The sequence below is a fragment of the Elephas maximus genome, chromosome 12 (genome assembly GCF_024166365.1).
Source record: "Elephas maximus indicus isolate mEleMax1 chromosome 12, mEleMax1 primary haplotype, whole genome shotgun sequence".
Taxonomy (NCBI): domain Eukaryota; kingdom Metazoa; phylum Chordata; class Mammalia; order Proboscidea; family Elephantidae; genus Elephas; species Elephas maximus.
Window position 1 is genome coordinate 68827143 of NC_064830.1, and position 20793 is coordinate 68847935.

The 20793-nt window shown below is 46.1% G+C and overlaps 1 protein-coding gene across 3 annotated transcripts; it reads left to right on the top strand.

Annotated features, from left to right (window-relative positions):
* Positions 1-972: 972 nt before the first annotated feature.
* NUBP1 (NUBP iron-sulfur cluster assembly factor 1, cytosolic) lies at positions 973-20792 on the top strand. 3 transcript variants are annotated; one of them, XR_007519610.1, is made up of 11 exons: positions 973-1046; positions 1125-1229; positions 2764-2897; positions 8482-8550; positions 10943-10975; positions 11631-11721; positions 12615-12769; positions 15658-15768; positions 16062-16168; positions 19683-19766; positions 20509-20792. XR_007519610.1 is itself a non-coding variant. In XM_049903625.1 (11 exons), exons 1-11 carry the CDS (start codon positions 1028-1030, stop codon positions 20565-20567), a joined length of 963 nt encoding a protein of 320 aa, XP_049759582.1. In that variant the 5' UTR covers positions 973-1027; the 3' UTR covers positions 20568-20791. The 3 variants fall into 3 exon arrangements, 2 of the variants coding, with proteins under 2 accessions (XP_049759582.1, XP_049759583.1); XM_049903625.1 differs by having other exon boundaries at positions 16062-16164; positions 20509-20791; XM_049903626.1 differs by lacking the exons at positions 19683-19766; positions 20509-20792 and adding an exon at positions 17992-19673 and having other exon boundaries at positions 16062-16164.
* Position 20793: the final 1 nt, after the last annotated feature.

The following is a 20793-nucleotide window of genomic DNA, read 5'->3' on the forward strand; positions in this document are numbered from 1 at the left end:
CCTGGTGGTGCAATGGTTAAGTGCTCAGCTGCTAATCAAAAGGTTGGTGGTTCAAACACATCAGTGGCTCCTGGGGAGAAAGACTTGGCAGTCTGCTCCTGTAAAGATTACAGTCTGGGAAACTCTATGGAGCAGTTCCACTCTTATAGGGTTGTTATGAGTCAGAACGGCTTGAGGGCACACAGCAACAGCACCTTTACCAAGTGGTCAGGCTTCACATCACAAAGAACGCATAATTAACATTAAATCCCTCGTGATGTGATACAATAACAAGTTCTGTACACATCACCCAGGTGTGTTCTACCAAAAAATTTCAACTGAATCGAATTAACGAAGGGGGAAATCAGATAAATCACGATTATGGGGTATGCTACAGAAAGCTTGGCTGCTAACCAAAAGGTTGGCCATTCAAATCCACCAGCTGGTCCTTGGAAACCCTATGGGGCAGTTCTACGCCATCTTACAGGGTCGCTGTGAGTAGGAAGCGACTCAAGGGCACCTAACAACAGGACAATTGACCTGGACTCTTCAAAATTATGTCCTGTAAGACACACACACACAGAAGGGAGGGGGTGCTGTACAAAACGGCAATGTGTGATCCTTAAGTGCATCCAGGATAGAGGTGGGGGGAAAGTCTTCTTTGGGACAATTGTGGGAATTTGAATACAACCTGTATGTTGAAGATAAATATACCTGGATATAAGCTATGTATCTTAATACAAACTACTGTTATTGTTAAATTTCTTGGGTATGAAAACAGCACTGAGGCTAGCAGGATAACGCCTCTGTTCCTAGGTGATACATACTGTAAGTATTTGTGATGTGACAGACATCTGCAGCTCAGTTTTAAAGGAAACACAAATAACAGAACCCTACCCTCACGCCACAAGACTCGCGCGTGCGCAGAGCCCTTTGTTTCCGAGACTTATTTCGCTCAGGCTAAGGGTTAAGGGTCAGATTGGCCGTCTCGGAACGGAAATGCACACCGGCGAGTTCCGGTGACCGCCTCGGCGGCAAAGGCGACGGAATGGAGGAGGTGCCTCACGGTGAGCGCGCGGAGAAGACACGGGTGGTAGATCTGAAGGCACGGGAGCCACTCTAACTATATTTTTGTGTCCGCGCAGACTGCCCCGGGACCGACAGCGCCGAGGCGGGCCGAGGGACCGCATGTCAGGGGTGCCCCAACCAGCGGCTGTGTGCCTCTGGCGCCGGCGCCGCTCCGGACCCGGGTGAGGACGGGGCAAGGCTACAACGGGAAGTGAAAGGCACGGGCCCGGAAGAGGCGGGGCGTGGAAGAAAGTGGGCGGTGGTGGAGGGGCGGGGCCTGAAGGATGAGTGACAGGAGTGGGCCAGGAAGCGTGTTAAAGGGAGCGGGGCCCAGAGAAAGAGGGGCGTGAAAAAAGACGACGAAAGTGAGGGGCGGCGCTCGGAGTTTGATTGACTGTAGTCGACAATGGTCGTGGCTGCGGAGGGAAACGAGTTAATAGACACGCTTTGAAGACAGGGAGCTCCCAGTGTTAAATCATGGCTCCGCCAGCGACTTTCTAGCTGTGTCACCTTTGGGCAAAATCTTCTTCCTTGTGAGGAAAGATTCTGTCATTCGTTAAATAGAAATATTCATTAATCACTAGGCACAGTGCTCTGGGCTGGGGGTACAGGTGTGAACGAAACAGAGGGGGTCCCTGCCCCGATGGAGCTTAGTTTAATAGAGGAGACGGATAATAGGTCACTACAGTGATGAACACTGAGAAAGGAGAATTCAGGGGTAGGAGGACTCTGGGAACTTTCCTAGATGGAAGGATCTTAGAAAGCAGGAGGCTGGGAGAAGAATTTAAGGGAGCTCAAAGAGAGACTTGGGTTTGATTCTTGGCCCCACCGCAAGCACTGTGATCTCGAGCAAGGGACTTAACCTCTGAGGCTCAGTTTCCTCATTGAAAATGAGGAGAAAAATAGGTGCCTCACAGCGTTGTAGGGATTTGAAGAGAGATATTTGATGCACAATGAAGTGTACAGTAAATGATAGTTACCGATGATAGATATATATTAAGTGTATGCTAAAAAAAATTTTTTTTTTTTAATCAGGGTGTCTCAACTTCACTGTTGACTTTTGGGGCTGGATAATTCGTCGCCAAAGGGGCTGTCTTGTGCATTGTAGGATGTGTAGCAGCATCGTTGGCCTCTACCCATGAGATGGCAGTGGCCACCCCTATCCCCTCAACCAAAATTGCCTCCAACCCACTGCCGTGGAGTCAATTTTGACTCAGCAACCCTATGGGACAGAGTAGAACTGCCCCATAGGGTTTCCAAGGCTGTAAATTTTTATAGAGGCAGACTGCCACGTCTTTCTCCTGCAGAGCAGCTGTTGGGTTTGAACCACTGATCTTTTGGTTAGCAGCAGAGCACTTTAACCATTGTGTCACCAGGGCTTCAAAATACCTCCAGACATGGCCAGATGTCCCCTCTGGGATTTGCTCCCAGGTTGAGGATCATTAGTATATGCGAAGTTCTGTTCTGGAGCGGGACTAGAGCTCCACTTCAGACAGAGTCCCTATTTGCATGAATCTTATGTTCTAGTAAGGGTAGACAAACATAAACGAGAAAATTTCAAGTGGTGAGAATAGCCTTGTTTTTTTATAGCACTAAATGCCGTTAATTAAACGATATTTCTCACAGCTGCCAGGACTTAGCTCCTTCTAGCCTGTGGGAGAAGTGACATCTGATATCTACTGAGGGACTTTATCATTTAAACTGCTTTCTTTGCAGCCATAGAGGAAATTAAAGAGAAAATGAAAACCGTGAAACACAAAATCTTGGTGCTATCTGGGAAAGGCGGCGTTGGGAAAAGCACATTCAGTGCCCACCTCGCCCATGGCCTGGCAGAGGATGAAAACACACAGGTGGGACCGTGGTGAAAACTGGGAGATGCTCTTTCTGTCTGAGGGTTCGTGATGGCTTTTGGTAACCAATTCCTTAGATTAAGTTTAAGTGACCTCTTTGGAATCAAGATCCTGCAGAAAGAACAAGGGTATACCTAACCAGTTGCTGCCGAATAGACTCCGTCTCGTGGCATCCCCATGTGTGTCAGAGTAGAAGTGAGTTCCACAGGGTTTTTAATGGCTGATTTTTCAGAAGTAGATCAGCAGGACTTCCTTCTGAGGTGCCTTTGGGTGGACCCAAACCTCCAACCTTTGGGTTAGCAGCTGAGCACATTAACTGTTTGCACCACCTAGGGACACCTAGGGAACACCTAGTGGTAAGATTCAAGTATTTCACTGGGTTCTCTAGCTGCGAAGGAAAATAGCAGTGCACATCTCTTTTATTACACTAAGTTCAGACTTCTTCCTCTTACTCATTAACCCCTTTCTGCCTGTCTGTAGGCCAAGGGTCAACATACTTTAGCCTGTGGACCAAATCCAGCCCAACTCCTGTCTTTATAGCCTATGAGATAAGATCGGTTTTTACATTTTTAAAAGGTTACATTGAAATCGTTTTATATTATTCTTGATTTTTTCCTCCTGGCCTGCAAAGCCTAAAATGTTTTTTATTTGACTCTCAAAGAAGAAGTTTGCACGGGGACATTTTCTTCTACCCAAATACACAGATGAGCATGAAAACTCAGATTACCTGGTGCTGCTCTGGGTTTTAGCTTTAATAAAAGGTGTGGTAGGATGAGGAACAAAAGCAATTCTGCTTATCAAAAAGATCAAATGGAAATTTGTGATACCTGTGATTTAAAAAATCTGCATTATTCTTTAGGACTCATAATTTTACATTGACTGTAGAAAAAGATCTAAGTATTCACTTGATTACCACTTTATGCTTAATAAAACCATGAGTACTATTGTTTTCTTTATTTCCTAACATAGTACTCATGCCACCATTCATTTTTTTCAGAATGAAATATTGCTCAAAACCACAATATAAAAAAACAAAAAAAATAGACCAAATAGCCAGAGTGGGCAGTGGGGACCAAGCCTACCACTCTGATGTCCTCTCAATACACAATAAACAAAGACACACAGTGGTCCAGATACACCTTACTGTATCCAAGAACTCAGAGAATCCTTTTTTTTTTTAATTATTAAGAAATTAGCATTTGGTCCAGGAGTCAGCAAGTTTCTTCTGTAAAGAGCCAGATGGTGAATATTTTGGGCTTTGGGGGCCATCTTGTCTCTGTTGTAACTACTCACCTGTTGTAATTACTCAACTCTGCTGTTGTAACGTGAAAGCAGCCATAGGTAATACGTAAACAAATGCGCATGACTGTGTCCTAATAAAACTTTGTTGTCACAAACTTGAATTTCAAATAATTTTCCCGTGTTATGCAATAGAATTACTCTTGATTTTTTTTTCTCAACCGTTTAAAAATGTTTATAGCTTATGGGTTGTACAACAACAGGGGGCAGACTGGATTTGGCCTGTAGGCCGTAGTTTGCTGACCTGGTCTAGTTCATAGTGCCAGAAGCAGTGGTGCTAGGGAAGAGCATCTTTGGAGGAGGGTTAGATCTTGAGTGGCTACTTGCCTTTTGGGGCAGTGAGGAGGCTAGGCCAGGTGGTCTGTAAAGCTCTGTGTTTCTTTCACTCACTTGGGCTCTGAATGCTTCCTTTTAACTCATTTCTCTTCTGTTCATTTTATAAAGCCACTGTCTCTGGCCATCAGATGGCCCAGGAGGGCTTCTCTGTGGAATGTATATGGTACCTTGTAATGGGATGCAACTGGCATTACCAATGAGATGTAATGGTAAATACCACCCAAGATGTCCTCCAGGAATTTGGAGAGGGGAGAGATGACTGGCAGGGGACACTTGGGTGGGGCCCTTGGGATATGATAGAGACTGAAGGGATGTGTGTGGTAGCATTATGGCTAAAACACAGGCCCAAGTCTGACCGCCCAGGTTCACATCCCAGCTCCACCAACCCTAGTGCCGTGACCTTGCGCAGGTTGTCAGGCAGTTGTCACTGTCTTGGTTTTCTCATCTGTAAAATGGCACTCAGGACTGAGTGAGATTTGTCAGATTGAATGAATGTAAAGCGTTATACGGTGCCTGACGTATAGCACCAGTACCGGTTGCTGTCGAATCAATGGCGACCCCATGTGTGTCAGAGTAGAACTATGCAGAGTTTTCAATGGCTGATTTTCTGGGTGGACTTGAACCAGCAGCCTTTCAATTAGCAGCCAAGTGCGTTAACTGTTTGCATTACCCAGGGACTCCAACACATAATGAGGGCTCAGTAAATGTCCACGATAACAGTAATAATGAAGCTGTTAACTGGCATATGAAGGGCTGGTGATTTTCTGTTTTACAGATGATGAGTTTGTAACCTAGCCAAAGTACTGGGCTGAGCAGGTTCAAAGTATACGTGTTGATTCATTCTTCTACTTATCCAGCAACCTCTTGCCATTTGGGGCTCATGTTTGTTTTGGCTAGTTGACTGGCAAAGCTGTCTGTTTTCTCAGGTTATCCAGGTCTGGATAGCAGGAACTTCTCAGCAGCATTCTTAGGTACCACCACGGAAGTGAGTACACTTCATCTGTTTCTTGTCCTGGTGGTGCAGTGGTTAAGTGCTAGGCTTGGTAACTGAAAGGTCGGTGGTTCGAACCCAGCAGCAGCTCTACAGGAGAAAGCAGTCTGCTTCTGTAAAGATTATAGCCTTGGAAACCCTATGGGGTAGTTCCACCCTGTCCTATAGGGTCACTATAAGTTGGAATTGACTCGATGGCAATAAGTTTGGGTGTATGTATCATTTTACTCAAGATTCACTCCCTTGGTTTTGTTGTTAGTTGGTGTTGAGTCAGTTCTGACTAATGGTGACCCATGTGTGCAGAGTAGAACTGCTCCATTGGGTGTTCAATGTGGCATTATGGAAGCAGATACCCAGGTCTGTCACCCGAGATGCCTCTGGGCGGGTTCAGATGACCAACATTTCGGGAGTAGTCCAGCACTTAACTGTCTGCACCACCCAGGGATTCCTCCCTTGGTTGTAGGGACTTTCATTCTCCAAAAGGAAACTGATTACGTAATTCCGAAAAGGAGGGCCGTGGAGACTGAGCAGCTACATAAGAGTATTGACAATTGTCTCAGTTAGGGATTTAGTGATGGGTACAGTTTCCCAAACCATGAGGCCCTCGTTGAAAATGTCTGTGGACAAATGGAAATGGGGAACCCAGGGTAGAGAAGGAGAGAGTGTTGACACATCATGAGATTGGCAACCAATGTCCCAAAACAGTATGTGTATTAATTCTTTAATGAGAAACTAATTTGCTCTGTAAACCTTCATCTAAAGCACAATAAAAAAGAAAGAAAATGTCTGTGGATGATTAACACGCATCAACCCCACGTATCGAGACCAAACCCAACCCATTGCTGTTGAGTTGATTAAGTAGGCAAAAACCAAAAAAACCAAACCTGTTGCCATCGAGTCAATTCCGACTCATAGCAACCTTATAGGACAGAGTAGAACTGCCCCCATAGGGTTTCCAAGGAACGCCTGGTGGATCCAAACTGCTGAACAGTCAATTCTTAACCAGTACACCACCAGGATTCCCTTAAGTAGACAAAAAGCAATGTCAAATCCAATTGTCAGATTGAGTGTATGGTTCTGGTTTGCTCTTCTGGTGGCCAGCAGAGGGCGCATGAGGCAAACGGCTGATCGCTGTCTGAAACTTCTGACTACAGGTACGAGATCGAGATCCTGCGTGCTAAGGAAGTAGAAGGTTGGGTTTGCTGAGAGGATTGAAGAGGGAAGCAAGAAAGGAGTTTGGGGAAAGTTACCCAGAGTTACCCAAAGGTGCTGCACTTTAGTTCCGAGATATTACAGCTTTCATGATGGATGCTAGCCCTACTTTTAAAGGGTTCTTTTTTTTTTTTTAAGCTAGTTTCATTTATCAATCAGACGAGGAAAGCAGGGTGTCTGAGGTAGAAAGAGGCATTTGAGGTGGTATTTAAAAAAAAGTATTTAAGTTACTAGTAAAGCACTTTTGTAGATTTGCTTGTTATTTTAAATTTCTTTTTTTGAAAGTTGGGCCTAAGCCACCATTAACCTTCAGGATCACAGAAAAACAGGGCTTGGTGAGAGGCCCCATGATATGGTACAGAGAGCCCTGGCCTTGGAGTCAGGAGACCTTGATTTACATCCCAGCTCTGCCTTTTCCTCACTGAACAAGTTGCTGAGCCTCTCTGAACCTCAGTTTTTTCTTCTGTAAAGATAATAATTCCCAGCCCCTAGGCAACAAGTGAGCCCAAACATGAAAATGCCCAACCCATGCCTGTCACATGGTAAGGGTTAAATAAACAGTAGCTGAGCCTCAAAATGGCCTGATAAACGCAGGTCATAAGGTCACCCTAGAGCTAGGCCAGGCTGAGCTATAGGGTATCAATGAACCTTGCTGAGTTCTTTTTTTTTTTTTTTAATTTTATTGTACTTTAAATGAATGTTTACAGTTTAAGTTAATTTCTCATTCAAAAATTTATACACACACTATTTTGTGACATCAGTTGCAATCCCTACAATGTGACAGCACTATCCCCCTTTCCACTTCAGTTTCTCTCCGTTTGTTCAGTTTTTCTTTCCCTTCCTGCCTTCTCATCTTGGGACAGGAGTTGCCCATTTGGTCTCACATATTTGATTGAACTAAAAATTAAGAAGCACTTTCCTCATATGTGTTACTCTTTGCTTTATAGGCTTATCTAATTTTTGTCTGAAAAGTGGGCTTCAGGAATGATTTCACTTCTGAGTTAGCAGAGTGTCCAGGGGCCATAGTCTCCGGGGTTCCTCCAGTCTCTGTCAGACCAGTAAGTCTTTTATCATGGATTTAATTTTGTTCTACATCTTTCTCCCACTCTGTCTGGGACTTTCTGTTGTGATCCCTGTCAGAGTGGTCGGTGGTAGTAGTTGGGCACCATCTAGTTCTTCTGGGCACAGGCTGGTGGAGGCTGTTGTTCATGCAGCCCATTAGTCCTTTGGGCTAATATTTTCCTCGTGTCTTTGGTTTTCTCCATTCTCCTTTGTTCCGGACGGGATGGGACCAATAGTTGTAGATGACCACTTACAAGCTTTTAAGACCCCAGACGCTACTCACCAAGGTAGGATGTAGAACATTTTCTTTATAAATCATGTTATACCAGTTGACATAGATGTCCCCCGAGACTATGGTCCCAGCAACTCAGTCCTTCAAGGTGTTTGGATGCATCTAAGAAACTTCTGTGCCTTTGCCTTGGTCAAGTTGTGCTGACTTCCCTAAATTATGTGTTGTCTTTGCTGAGTTCTTCTTAGGAGTTCTAGACTGTTGCCTCGATGACCTGGAAGATAAACATTACTACTGTTATTGCTCTCCCTCGTGAGATTAGCTTGACCAAGTCTGGCCCAGTTTCTTGCTGTCTTCTCGGCTTTCCCCTTTTCCTCTAACCCTGTTCCCCTCTCAATTGTGCACATTTGGAGTATTGTACATGCACTTATCGTACCTACTCTTCTTGTTCTCAGATTGCTCTCCTAGACATTGATATATGTGGGCCATCGATTCCCAAGATAATGGGATTGGAAGGAGAACAGGTAATAGCTGTATTTCAAAACTCTCAAAACTCAGGATATTCTCTTGAGATGAACTTTACAGCACTGAACTATTAAACCTAAACAACGAGGTAAGCAGAGCCCATAAATTGTTATGTGGGCACATGAAATCAGTTGTTCACTAATCAGTTCAGTGGTCTGTTCTCTAGTCCTCTGTGTACTGTCACAGCAGCTGTGAGTTCAGAGAGGGCATAATATATCCAGACCATCTGAGATGGGTTAGTTTCAGTGCCTTCTTAGAGGGGAAGGGAAACAACAAGTCAAATGCAGAAGTAAGACAAGGAAATTTAGCTCTGACTGGGAAGGCTAGCCTAGGGTTTGCAAGGGGCCTGCACCCTGGAAGCCAGGGAATATTTCTGCCCTTGTGGTCTCCCCTGGGGAACTGAGACTGAGGTCGGCAAGTGACATGGGGTGGGGGCAGGGCAGACGCTAGTCCCTCTTTCGGGGGCAGCAAAAGCAGCCCAAGGAGAGGCCTCCCAAGAACACCTTTTTGAAGCTGGGACTCAAGGGCTGAAATGTTCCAGGGGTTTCCAGCTTGGTTCATTGTTTAATTACGTGCTGGGCACTATTCTGGGTGCTGGGGATACAGTGGTGAACGAGGGAGGTAAACACCCCTGCCCTCCTGAGGTGATGGACAATACAGTGGACTATTACCCAGCCATAAGAAGAAATAAAACCCTGACACATGCCGTGACACGGGTGAGCTTTGAAAACATCATGCTGAGCGAATTGTCCACTTTAGAATGGCGAATTGTTTGATGTGTGAATTACATCTCCATCAAGTTGTTTTAAGAAAAGCAAGACTTCATCAAGGAAAATAGACTTTCTGTTTTGACTTCTATAATTGGCTCAACATAAAAAAACCCTTACAGCGGGACAGATAAGCAACATCATGATAAAGAGAGAAAATATTTAAGTTGTCAAGGACTTCATTTTACTTGGAACCAGAATCAATGCACCATGGAAGCAGCAGTCAGGAAATCAAACGACGTATTGCATTGGGCAAATCTGTTGCAAAAGACCTTTAAATGTGAAAAAGCAAAGATGTCACTTTGAGGACTAAGGTGTGCCCGACTCAATTGCCTCACGTGCATATGAAAGCTGGACAATGAGTAAGGAAGACCGAAGAAGAATTGATGCTTTTGAATTGTGGTGTTGGCAGAGAATATTGCATATACCATGGGCTTCCAGAAGAACAAACAAATTTGTCTCGGAAGAAGTACAGCCGGAACGCTCCTTAGAAGCAAGGACAGCGAGACTTCATCTCATGTACTTTGGACATGTTACCAGGAGGAACCAGTCCTTAGAGAAGGACATCATGCTTGATAAAGTAGAGGGGGAATGAAAAAGAGGAAGACCATCAACAAGATGGATTGTCATGGTGGCTGCAACAATGGACTCAAGCACGGCAGTGATTATGAGAATGGTGCAGTACCACACAGTGTTTCATTCTGTTGTACACTGGGTTGCTACGAGTCGCAGCCGACTGAACAGCACCTGACAACAACAGAAAGTTGCTGTAAAGAAGTATAATTTCCAAGATTGATATGTAATTGGAACTTGCTTTTTTTTTAGTTGTAGCATCATAAAAAATTAAAAAATGGTGTGGAGTTGAACCTTGAAGCACAGTGGTGAGCTTCCCACTGATCCCGGGGCTCTTGCCCCCCTGGGCTAGAGCTCAAATTCAGGCTGCTGGCAGAGCAGGTTTTTTTTTTTTTTTTTTTTTTTTAATGTATATAATACAACATTTGCCAATTTAACATTTTTCACATGTAAATTTAGTAACATCAGTTAATCATGTCGTGCAACCATAACCAGTATCCACTGCCAAGTTTACCATAAACAGGAATCCAATGCTTCTAAATGGTGACTCCTCTTTTCTCCCCACCCCCGCCCCCCCCATCCCGCCCCTGGTAACCACTAATAAACTTGGATCTCTCTGCATTTGTAACAGGGCAGGTTTTGAATCAACTATTTCAAGTCATTCCCTTTACTCTTGGACTTTTTCAAAAGCAATCTCATTGCACCACAGTTCCTTCCACTTTCTCAACAACCCCGAACCAAGTTTTATCATGCTCTAAAAATACCTCAGACCCAAAATTAGATTTGAACTCAGGTAGCTTTGGTTCCCTGACCAGGTACCTAGGAAGTTTCAAAATAACCCAAACTTGGGGGAAAGGGTATCAGATTACATCTTCCATTACCCAGCCACTCTCTCTTTATCCCCTATCTAAGAATTCAGGGGTAGCATGTAAGACGATGAATTGTGTTTTACAAAGCGGTCTTCTTACTTTGTAAAATTTGTCTAGCGCATGAAATGTGACTGGGGTGCGTAATTTCTTACAAATGAACATAGATGCTTGTGTTCCCACAGGTTCATCAGAGCGGCTCGGGCTGGTCTCTGGTGGTGAGTTTTACTTCTTTGCCTTGTTTTTAAGGTTGTGCGTTATGTCATGTGTATGTAACGAATATGTGGTAGATGTGCACCATTTTCTTAATCCATTCATTTGTCCATCAACAAATCTTTATTGAGGCACTTTTCTAGGCACAGGGGATATAATTAAGACCAGGCATTATTGGTAAGGGATCAGTTAGTAAATATTTTCATCTTACGGGCCATACAGTCTTTGCCATTATAGCTTGAAAGCACCGTAGATAATATGTAAATGAATAACCATGACTGTTCCAGCAAAACTTTATTACAAAAATAGACAGTGGACCTGATTTGGCCCCAGGGGCCATAGTTGGCCAGTCCCTGGTTAAGACAGTTAAGGAGAGAACGTTCATTTATTTCATTCAGGTTCACTGTGATTGCAGCATAGGGCTACACGGTGCCTCCTTCTAATCTTCCCCACCCCCCAGCATGGTAACCTTTGTTTTATTTTTTTCCGAAAATGATTTGAGACTACAAAGAGTGAATATACTCATAGGTCATGTGGTAATTTTTGTCCTGAAAATGGTTTTTTCAGCCAGAAGACCTAGGGAAGTCCTTATTTTATGTTTTAACTCAAGTGTGCCTTGCGGAGTGATAGTCTCTGTGCCTCCTTCTGTCGCCTCTCCAGTACGTGGAAGACAACCTGGGGGTGATGTCGGTTGGCTTCTTGCTCAGCAGTCCTGATGACGCTGTTATCTGGAGGGGACCGAAGAAAAACGGTTTGTCACTCTGCTGCTTATTTCTGTCACATTCCTCCAAGGCCATTACTTGCTCTTGGTTTTATTTGCGTCCTGTGCTGTCAAGATGGCAGCAGACTTCTGTTATCCTTCATAAACCAAAAAAAAAAAAAAAACCTGTTGCTGTTGAGTCAATTCCGACTCATAGCAACCCTATAGGACAGAGTAGAACTGCCCCATAGTGTTTCGAAGGAGCGCCTGGTGGATTCGAACTGCTGACCTTTTTGTTAGCAACCATAGCACTTAGCCACTACACAACCAGGGTTTAATGTGTGATTTTAAGCATCTGGTTGCCTCTTTCTTCAGTGGTTGAAGAGAGCTAATATAAATGCCGGATTTCATTTTATAATCCTTAACATCCATTATAAATTTTCTCTCCTTAAAACGTATATAGTAAAAAAAAAAGTATATAGCCATGAAATTATTATTATGGTTATATGGTGGCCTATTTGTGTCAGAGAGAGAGAGAAGCGTGAAGTGAAACCCGTTTTGGGTTGATTTGGTATCGAGACTTAGTAATTCAAAAATGCTAGTTAGTCTGGGGTTCCTCAGCCTTTGCACCATTGACATTCTGGGCAAGATAATTCTTTGTGGGAGGCTGTCCTGTGCATTATAGGACTTTTAGCAGCATCCCTGCCCTCTGCCTATCAGATTCCAGTAGCACACCCTTCCCCGCCAACCGTGCCCTGACATGACAACCAACAATGTCTCCAGACTCTGCCAGTAACTCCTCAGGGGCAAGATTGCCCTGCTTGAGCACCACTAATTGACAGCATAGACTAAGTGTACCTAAAGATCACAAAAGCACGCTTCTGTAAAAGAGTCACAAGTTCAGAAAAGGACAAATGCGGCATCCCCTCCGGGTCTCTTTCCAGGCATGATCAAGCAGTTCCTCCGGGATGTGGACTGGGGGGAGATTGACTACCTCATCGTGGACACGCCGCCCGGGACCTCCGACGAGCACCTCTCGGTCGTTCATTATCTCTCAGCAACACACATCGACGGAGCTGTGGTAATTACCACTCCCCAGGTAAGCCTGGGCCTTGCTTGGTGTCCAGACAGCAGCTGGGCTCAGGTTGTCCACAGCTTTGCAATATCTCTTTACTATGTGGTTCTGAGACCGAGTCTCTCTGAGACTTCAGAGTGTGAGTTCACCCACCTTGGATTTGCATAAACCTTTTGTTAAGAACTGGATCTTTGATCCAGGCATTTGCAGTTGAGAAATAAGCTTTGATGTTGTAGTTATTAGATGCTGTTGAGTCGATTCCGATACATGGTGTCCCCATGTGACAAAGTAGAACTGCCCCATGGGGTTTTCTAGGCTGTAATCTTTATGGAAACAGATTGCCAGGTCTTTCTCCAGCAGAGCTGCTGGGTGGGTTCAAACTGCTAACCTTGTGGTTAGCTGCCGAGTGCTTAACCATTGCGCCAATATTTTGCTGTTGTCCACAAATTAAGCAGTCATCGTTCAAAATTGCCTTCTTTTCGGTTCCCCTCACAAAGCCAGCAGGACTGTTGTTGCTGCTGTCATTTAGACTGCCTTGTGTGGCCACATCACCCTCCTGGTGCTCCTGCGCCATGGCCCCGCAGTGAACAGCAGTTCCTCCACTCACATTCCAGAATGATTTGGGCAGCCTCCCCAGCATCAACAGAACTGCTCTGGGTGTGAACAGGGGCTTCTGGGTAAGCCACTCTGGGTCCTGGACCTTCCTTGGAGGTGCCCAACTCTCTTCTGTACCAGTCACACAAAGGCTGTGCCCCGAGGCCTGTGCTGTACCCAAATGAAGAGATCGCCGTCGTGTGGTCTTAAGTAAATCCTGCAGCAAATACATGCAACCAGGGCTGTGGTAGCCTGTATTATTGTTGTCATCAATCCCAACGGGCCCCAAGAAACCAACAGTTTTCTGTTACGTTTTCCATCTCATCATGGTGTTCTTCTCCACTGTCCTCAAAAAATGTCATTTGTTGTGAGCTGCTGTTGAGTTGGCCCCCAACTTGTAGCAGCCCCATGTACAATAGAATGAAACAGTGCCCAGTCCTACGTCATCCTCATGATCAGTTGCACATCAGGCAGTTGTGATCCATAGGGTTTTTACTGGCTGATTTTCAGAAGTAGATCACCAGGCCTTTCTTCCTAGTTCATCTTAGTCTGGAAGCTCTGTTGAAACCTCTCTGGCATCACAGCAACACACAAGCCTCCACTGACAGGTGGGTGACAGCTAGGCATGAGGTGCGTTGGCCAGAAAAGTAGCGTGAGATGAGATGGCTGTAAGGGGGAACGGGGCCCACCATCACCCACAGCAGGGTGGCAGAACTGCGGCAGCCTGGGGTGCCCACCATGATCAGCTTGTGTTATGGCCCAGCCCAGGCCACCAGGATGGAATTTATTAGACACCAGGCACTGAGCTGGGCTCCAGGGCTCCCATCTCCCTGATGGCCCATGCAGTTCAGTGAGAAGCTGGACATTAAATAAACCAGCCCATTTTGCATGGGGTCCCCATGAGTCCAAGGCAGCTAAGTGAGGAAAAATAGGGTACAAAGCAGTGTTCATGCACAGCACCCACACTGTAAAATAAGCACCGGAGTTCAGAAGTGAATTTGAAGTCCCTCAGGTTGTTTGTGTTCATGGTAACCTAGAACGGGGATTGTTAGCAAACCTTTTCTGTAAATGGCCAGGTAGTAAATACTGGGCACCATATAGTCCCTGGAAACACTGGTGGCACAGTGGGTAAGAGCTACAGCTGCTAACCAAAAGGTCGGCAGTTCGAATCCAACAGGTGCTCCCTTGAAACCGCATGGGGCAGTTCTACTCTGTCCTATAGGGTTGCTATGAGTCAAAATCGACTCAACGGCAATGGGTTTTGTTTTGTTTTGGTGTATAGTCTCTATTGCACCTACTCAATTCTGTCATTGTAGCGTGAAAGCAGCCCTAGACAGTATGTAAAAGAATGGGTGTGGTTGTGTTACAATAAAACTTTATTTACAAAAACAGATGGTGGATTAGATTTGGTCCACCGACCCCTTTGTGCACACAAGTGTAATTTGTGTACTTTGGCTCATAGTAGTCTGTGCCTGAGAAAGTAGAGCATCAGGATATCTTAAAAGGTCACGTTTCTCTAGATTCATTCTATGTTTGATATGTGACTGTTCAAGTTTATCCTTTCAAGGTTTTCTGGGAAACAAACAGCACCTAGAACAGAGCTCAGCACATACGCCCGCTCCCCCCCACTGCCGTCGAGTCAATTCTGATTCATAGAGACCTATAGGACAACTGCCCCACTGGGTTTCCTAGGCTGTAATCTTTATGGAAGTAGACTGCCACATCTTTCTCCTGCAGAGTGGCTGGTAGGTTTGAACCGCTGACCTTTTAGTTAGCAGCTGAGCACTTTAACCACTGTACCACCAGGGCTTCTTGCTTAGCACATACCAAAAACCCAGTGCTGTCGAGTTGATTCCGACTCATAACAACCCTATAGGACAGAGTAGAACTGCCCCATAGAGTTTCCAAGGAGCACCTGGCAGATTTGAACTGCCGACCCTTTGGTTAGCAGCCATAGCACTTGACCACTGTGCCACCAGGGTTTCCACTTAGCACATACCAAAAAAAAAAACAAACCCAGTCCCGTCGAGTCGATTCCAGCTCACAGCAACCCTATAGGACAGAGTAGAACTGCCCCATAGAGTTTCCAAGGAGCACCTGGCAGATTCGAACTGCCGACCCTTTGGTTAGCAGCCGCAGCACTTAACCACTACGCCACCAGGGTTTCCACTTAGCACATAGTAGATGCTAAATAAGTATTTATTGAATGAACGACACAAAGCTCAAAGGCTTCGTTCCAACGTCCCCTTGACTACATAAACACATTCTGTGTCTTACACTTTGGCTGTGGAATAGCCAGTCTTTTTCAACCATGACAGGAAATATCACTCCAGGATGTCCGGAAAGAAATCAACTTCTGCCACAAGGTGAAGCTGCCTATCATCGGAGTGGTGGAGAACATGAGTGGCTTCGTCTGCCCTAAGTGCAAGGTGAGGGCATGGCCGGTTGTCAAGTTCCCTAAACAAAAGCCCTTCCCCTCGTGCTTAAGAAAATTATAGGAATGGTGGTCTGTGAAGCCCTTTGTGTTTTCACCATCCTTTCAGGAAGTGGGATTACAATTAAAACCCTTTATTGCTGACTGACTGAAAATCTTTTGTCGCTTAGTTGTTTCACATTCCAAACAAGTCATGTTTTTAAGTTCCTTTAAAATGTGGTCCCTTCTGATCGTAAAACAAAATCCTGTCTGCCTCCTCTTTTAACTTGCCTTTTTTTTTTTTTACAGAAAGAAGCACAGATCTTCCCTCCAACGACGGGGGGCGCAGAGGCCATGTGCCAGGACCTGAAGATCCCTCTCCTTGGCAGAGTGCCTCTGGATCCTCAGATAGGTAGGTGAGTCTGCAGGCCTGGTCCCGACCTGCTGCCATCGACTGGGGCCTTCATTCCCTGATCAGCCACCATGGGTCTGGCAAGGTCCAGGAAGGGGCCTTCATTCCCTGATCAGCCACCATGGGTCTGGCAAGGTCCAGGAGCTGACGCTGCAGCTGACCTCCCCAGGAGGCTGGCTGTGTTGCTGCCATAGCAGATCAGCTGAACACATGGACACGTAGCCAGAAACAAACCCGTTGCCATCGAGTTGATTGCAACTCATAGCGACCCTATAGGACAGAGTAGAACTACCCCCTAGGGTTTCCAAGGAGCGGCTGGTAGATTCAAACTGCTTACCTTAACCACCATGCCACCAGAGCTCCCACGTAGCCAAGGGAGCCAGGCAGCCTCAGGGAGGTGGCGGTGGTAGCTAGGCCTGGGAGACTAGTGATCACTCTGGGAAGGCAGCACAGCCCCTTTGCCTCCAGTGCTGAGACAACCTCGGTTCTCTCCGTGAGCACTAGGCGAAGTCACTGGCCTGTGTCAGGGTCTACGATGCATGAAAAATGCTTCTCTTGAAGAACTAGAATCTCCCCCGATCCTGTGAGACACGCATGTGAGTGGCCCATAGGAATCAGAGGAGGAACAGCAGGTCCTGTGTCTACCCCATCCCAGAGCATAGGCTTGCTTTGTGGGGTTTTCTTTCCCCGAGACAGCAGTGTTGAACTTGCTGCAGTTATGTGTGCCCGCGACATGACCCCTTTGATGGGGAGCTGGAATGTCACATTTAGCGGAGGTACCTGGGCCTGCAGAGAAGCAGTGAGAGGTGGCTCTAAGGGGGCTAGGGCCCAGGTGTAGATGGCTTTGCACCTGAGCCTTGGCACTCCAAGTTCATTTGTTAGGGATTGAGGAACGTTGATATTTCTGAGCCTGGACAGAGGATGAGCAGCCCCCGTGTGCCAGGAAGGCCTGGGGGCCAGCTGCGTTGGGGGACTGGCAGAAAGGTAGTGGTGGTGTCCACGTTGTGAGGTCAGGACCTGACCAGGGGTCTGGGTGTTGGCATGAGAGGAAGGGGTACACAGGACGTAAAAGTGACAGGTTTTGATGGCTGGGGAGAGAGACATCAAGAGGTCTGCAGTATCCATCGCAAGTCTTTTGAAAGAGGAACATCACTCACAGAAACAGTGAATGCAGAGGGAGTGCTGTGGAGAGCAGAGTGCTGTCTGGGTAGGGGATGGTCTCCCTTTGTGGGCCGCATCCGAGAGACGGGTGAGGCCTTGGTTCGTGCAGCAGGCTAAAGAGAGGAGAGTGGTCAGCAATGGAGGGTCACGTCCATCAAGGGGAGACTCAAGTCCCCAGGAAGGACTGTAGTGAGGAGAGGGCCAAGAATACAACCCAGGGGATACCTGCCTTGCGGGGTGAGAATCGCCTCAGGAGGAGCCCTGAGATCCCCCTTGTTCCCACATTAAAAAATACTTCTCTGGTGTATGGTTTTCCCCAGAAAATGCAGAAAACCACAACAGTGTCTTCAGCCTTCCCTAGTGTGAAAGATACTGAGTAAGCAGTTTTTGCATTGACCCTGCCTGCTGCTGAGTCTCCACAAACAGTCCCTTGCATAAGAGTGGGTATCTGCCACTCAGATGCCCCCAGGGAACACTGGGGAAATCAAAGGAACAAAGTGGCCCTTACAAGATTGTTCTGGGACCACTGACCTCCCAGACCTATCCCAGCCAATGTGAACACGAGGGCTTCCCCAGCAGGCTCCACATGTTCCCACTGTAGCCCAGCCCCATGTGAGATACCCCTCTTCCATCACCCCCTCACCACAGACCCCTTCCCTCCGTCAGGTTTCCCCGTCCCACCGGCAACACAACTGGGAGTCAGGGAGTGGTGACTGGAAATTCAGCCTTGCCAGGGTTCACCTGCAGTTGGATCGCAGCAGTGGGAACAACGTGACCCTTTCTCAGCTTTCTCCAGTAGCGCTCAGCTTCTGGGAGCAGGGGTGGAGCAGGTCTCCCCAGGATTTGAGGGCTGGCAGAGCAGCCAGAGGAAGAGGGGAAAAACTCCAGGGCAGAGGCTCTCGGAGGAGGGTCTAAGGCCTTGCCTTTTGTGTCCTTTGGGCTGCCGCCTGACATGCTGCTCCAGAGACAAGCTGCACATCCATAGGAGGGGACTGGCTGTACCTCCCTAAAGCGCGTAACCACACCGCGGGGGGACTAGCAGATCTAAAGATGCCTATGTGGAATGACCTTCAAGGTACAATTGTATATCAAAAAAGCAATGGGCAGCGTTCTGCATTCTAGTTTGGGGAGTAGTGTCTGGAGTCTTAAAAGCTTTTGAGTAGCCATCTAAGATAACAACTATTGGTCTCTACTCGTCCGGAGCAAAAGAGAAAGAAGGAAATTAAATACTCAAAGAAGAAACTAGTCTACAGGATAGACAGTCTACATGAACCACGGCCTCATCTCTCCTGAGACCAGAATAACTACATGGTGCCCAGTTACCACTACCAACCATTTTAATCAAGGATACAATAGATGACCCTGATAGAATGGGAGAAAAATATGGAACAGAACCTCGAATTTCTACAAAACAAAACCAGAACTACTGAGTCTGGACAGTTCCCAAGACTGTCACCCTGAGATATTCTTCAAACTTTGAACTGAAACTAACCCAAGGTCACCTTGTAGCTAAATAACAAATTGGCTCAAAAAATAATATCACCTGTAAGTACTACATTCTTTTGAAAAATCACCTGTATGAAACCAAACAGTCAACATTACTTTACAACAAATACGAGAATGTAAGGGAGTAGGGAAACTAGATTAATGGAAATGAACAACTAGCATGGAAATAATGAGAACATTCATGAAATATGAAGGATGTAATCATTGTCAGTGAACAACTTGTGTAGAAATTGTTGAATGGGAACCTGAACTGCTGTGTAAACCTTCACCGAAAACAAAGTATTATTAAAAGAAAAAAAGTAATGGGCAGAACATGTGTTGTATGCTCCCATTTGATTTGATTTTATGTGTGTGTACCACATTTATATGCCTACATTATTTCTGGAAAGATACCCAAAACACTGGTAGCCTCTTTTGAGCTTACTTTTTATGATAGATCCTATGTGTTCCATACTGTTTTACCATGCACATTATCTTTTCATGGAAAAAACAACTAGATATTTTAAAAATGCAGGTTCCTGGGCCCACTTAGGAGCTACCGAGTAAATTCTTCACAGGGCCCTGGAACCTGCATTGACCACATCCCATCCAGATAACTTGTAGGCACACCAGTGAGCCAGGTGTGGGTCAGATCTGTGTTGAAGTGCTAGTGCAGGGTCCCCACTGAGTGATGGGGGCAGCTGAGTTTCTGAAGAGCCCAACTTCCTCACCGAGCTTTCTTCCTCATCATGACTGAGCTGGGGTCGGCATTAAAGCACCATCATAGCACTGGGACAAGAAGAGCCCCGAGGTCATGGTGCCACTGTGTTCTCCCGTTATGGGTTTAACTTTCTCTCATTTGTTTCTTTAAGGAAAGAGTTGTGACAAAGGACAGTCTTTTTTGACTGAAGCCCCGGATTCACCAGCTACATTAGCCTACAGAAGTATAATCCAAAGTAAGTGTTTAAGTGAGCCTCGTAACCTCCAGATCCTATGGGACCAGGAGGTGACATGAGTGAGCTCAGTGGGCCGGGTGTGAGAATAACCACTTTCCATTTAGGATGACAAGTGGTCACTGCCATTTAGCCTCGGGTGGGGACAGCAGTGGGTGGTGGGGGCTGGGGTGACCTGGGCAGTGGCTCCCCTGAGTAAGGAAGTCAGGAATCAGAGAAGTCTGTGAGAAATCTTCCAATAATTGTTAAGTGTCATAAGCTAATTCATAGTTCAGAAAACATGGTAAGTACAAGTTTTATGGTATGGAAAATATATCTCAATAAAGCTATAAAAAAAAAATGATTAACAAAAAACCACCTGCAGACCTGATTCTGCTGGTGGGCAGCCGTGGAAGGCCTCAGATTCCAGGTAAGGTGTCAGCTATGAAAGCTGGAGCCACCTCATCTGTGGCTGGCTTCAGTTGGCCTAGTCACATGGTGTCAAAGGTAAGTACCGTTGCTCCCAGGATTCTCGATATACAGAATGGGCCAATGTCAGGCCGCAGGCGTGTGTCCTAACCAAGGATGGGCAGCATGTGGTATTAGGTTCACTGCTGAAGATTCCAGGCATCGGCTGGAATGCAGCTCAAGTGAGGCCATCTGGACATCCTGCCCGGTCAGAACGCTGCCCTCCCCAGCAAAGGGGCAGCTGCCTCGGGGACAGAAGAGCCATTGGTGCTTCTTTGCTTGTCACTTTTTTTTCTAGGAATCCAAGAGTTTTGTAGTCTGCAGCCTTCACACGAGGAGAAGCTCATTGGTTCCTGAAATGTGGAAAACATGAAGGACGAAAGAGAGCACCAAGCTGAGGCGCTCAGCCAGCAGTACTCTCAGGGCAGAGTGGGGTCACAGGGGTACAGGGACCAGGCTCAGGCATGGTTTGAAGTCACCTCTTCAGAGACACTTTAATCTAATTTTTGTACACTTTCCTTTAGAATATATGTAAAGAGCATTCTTGACAAATCTGCCGTTTTAAAAATAAAAATTTCTCCTC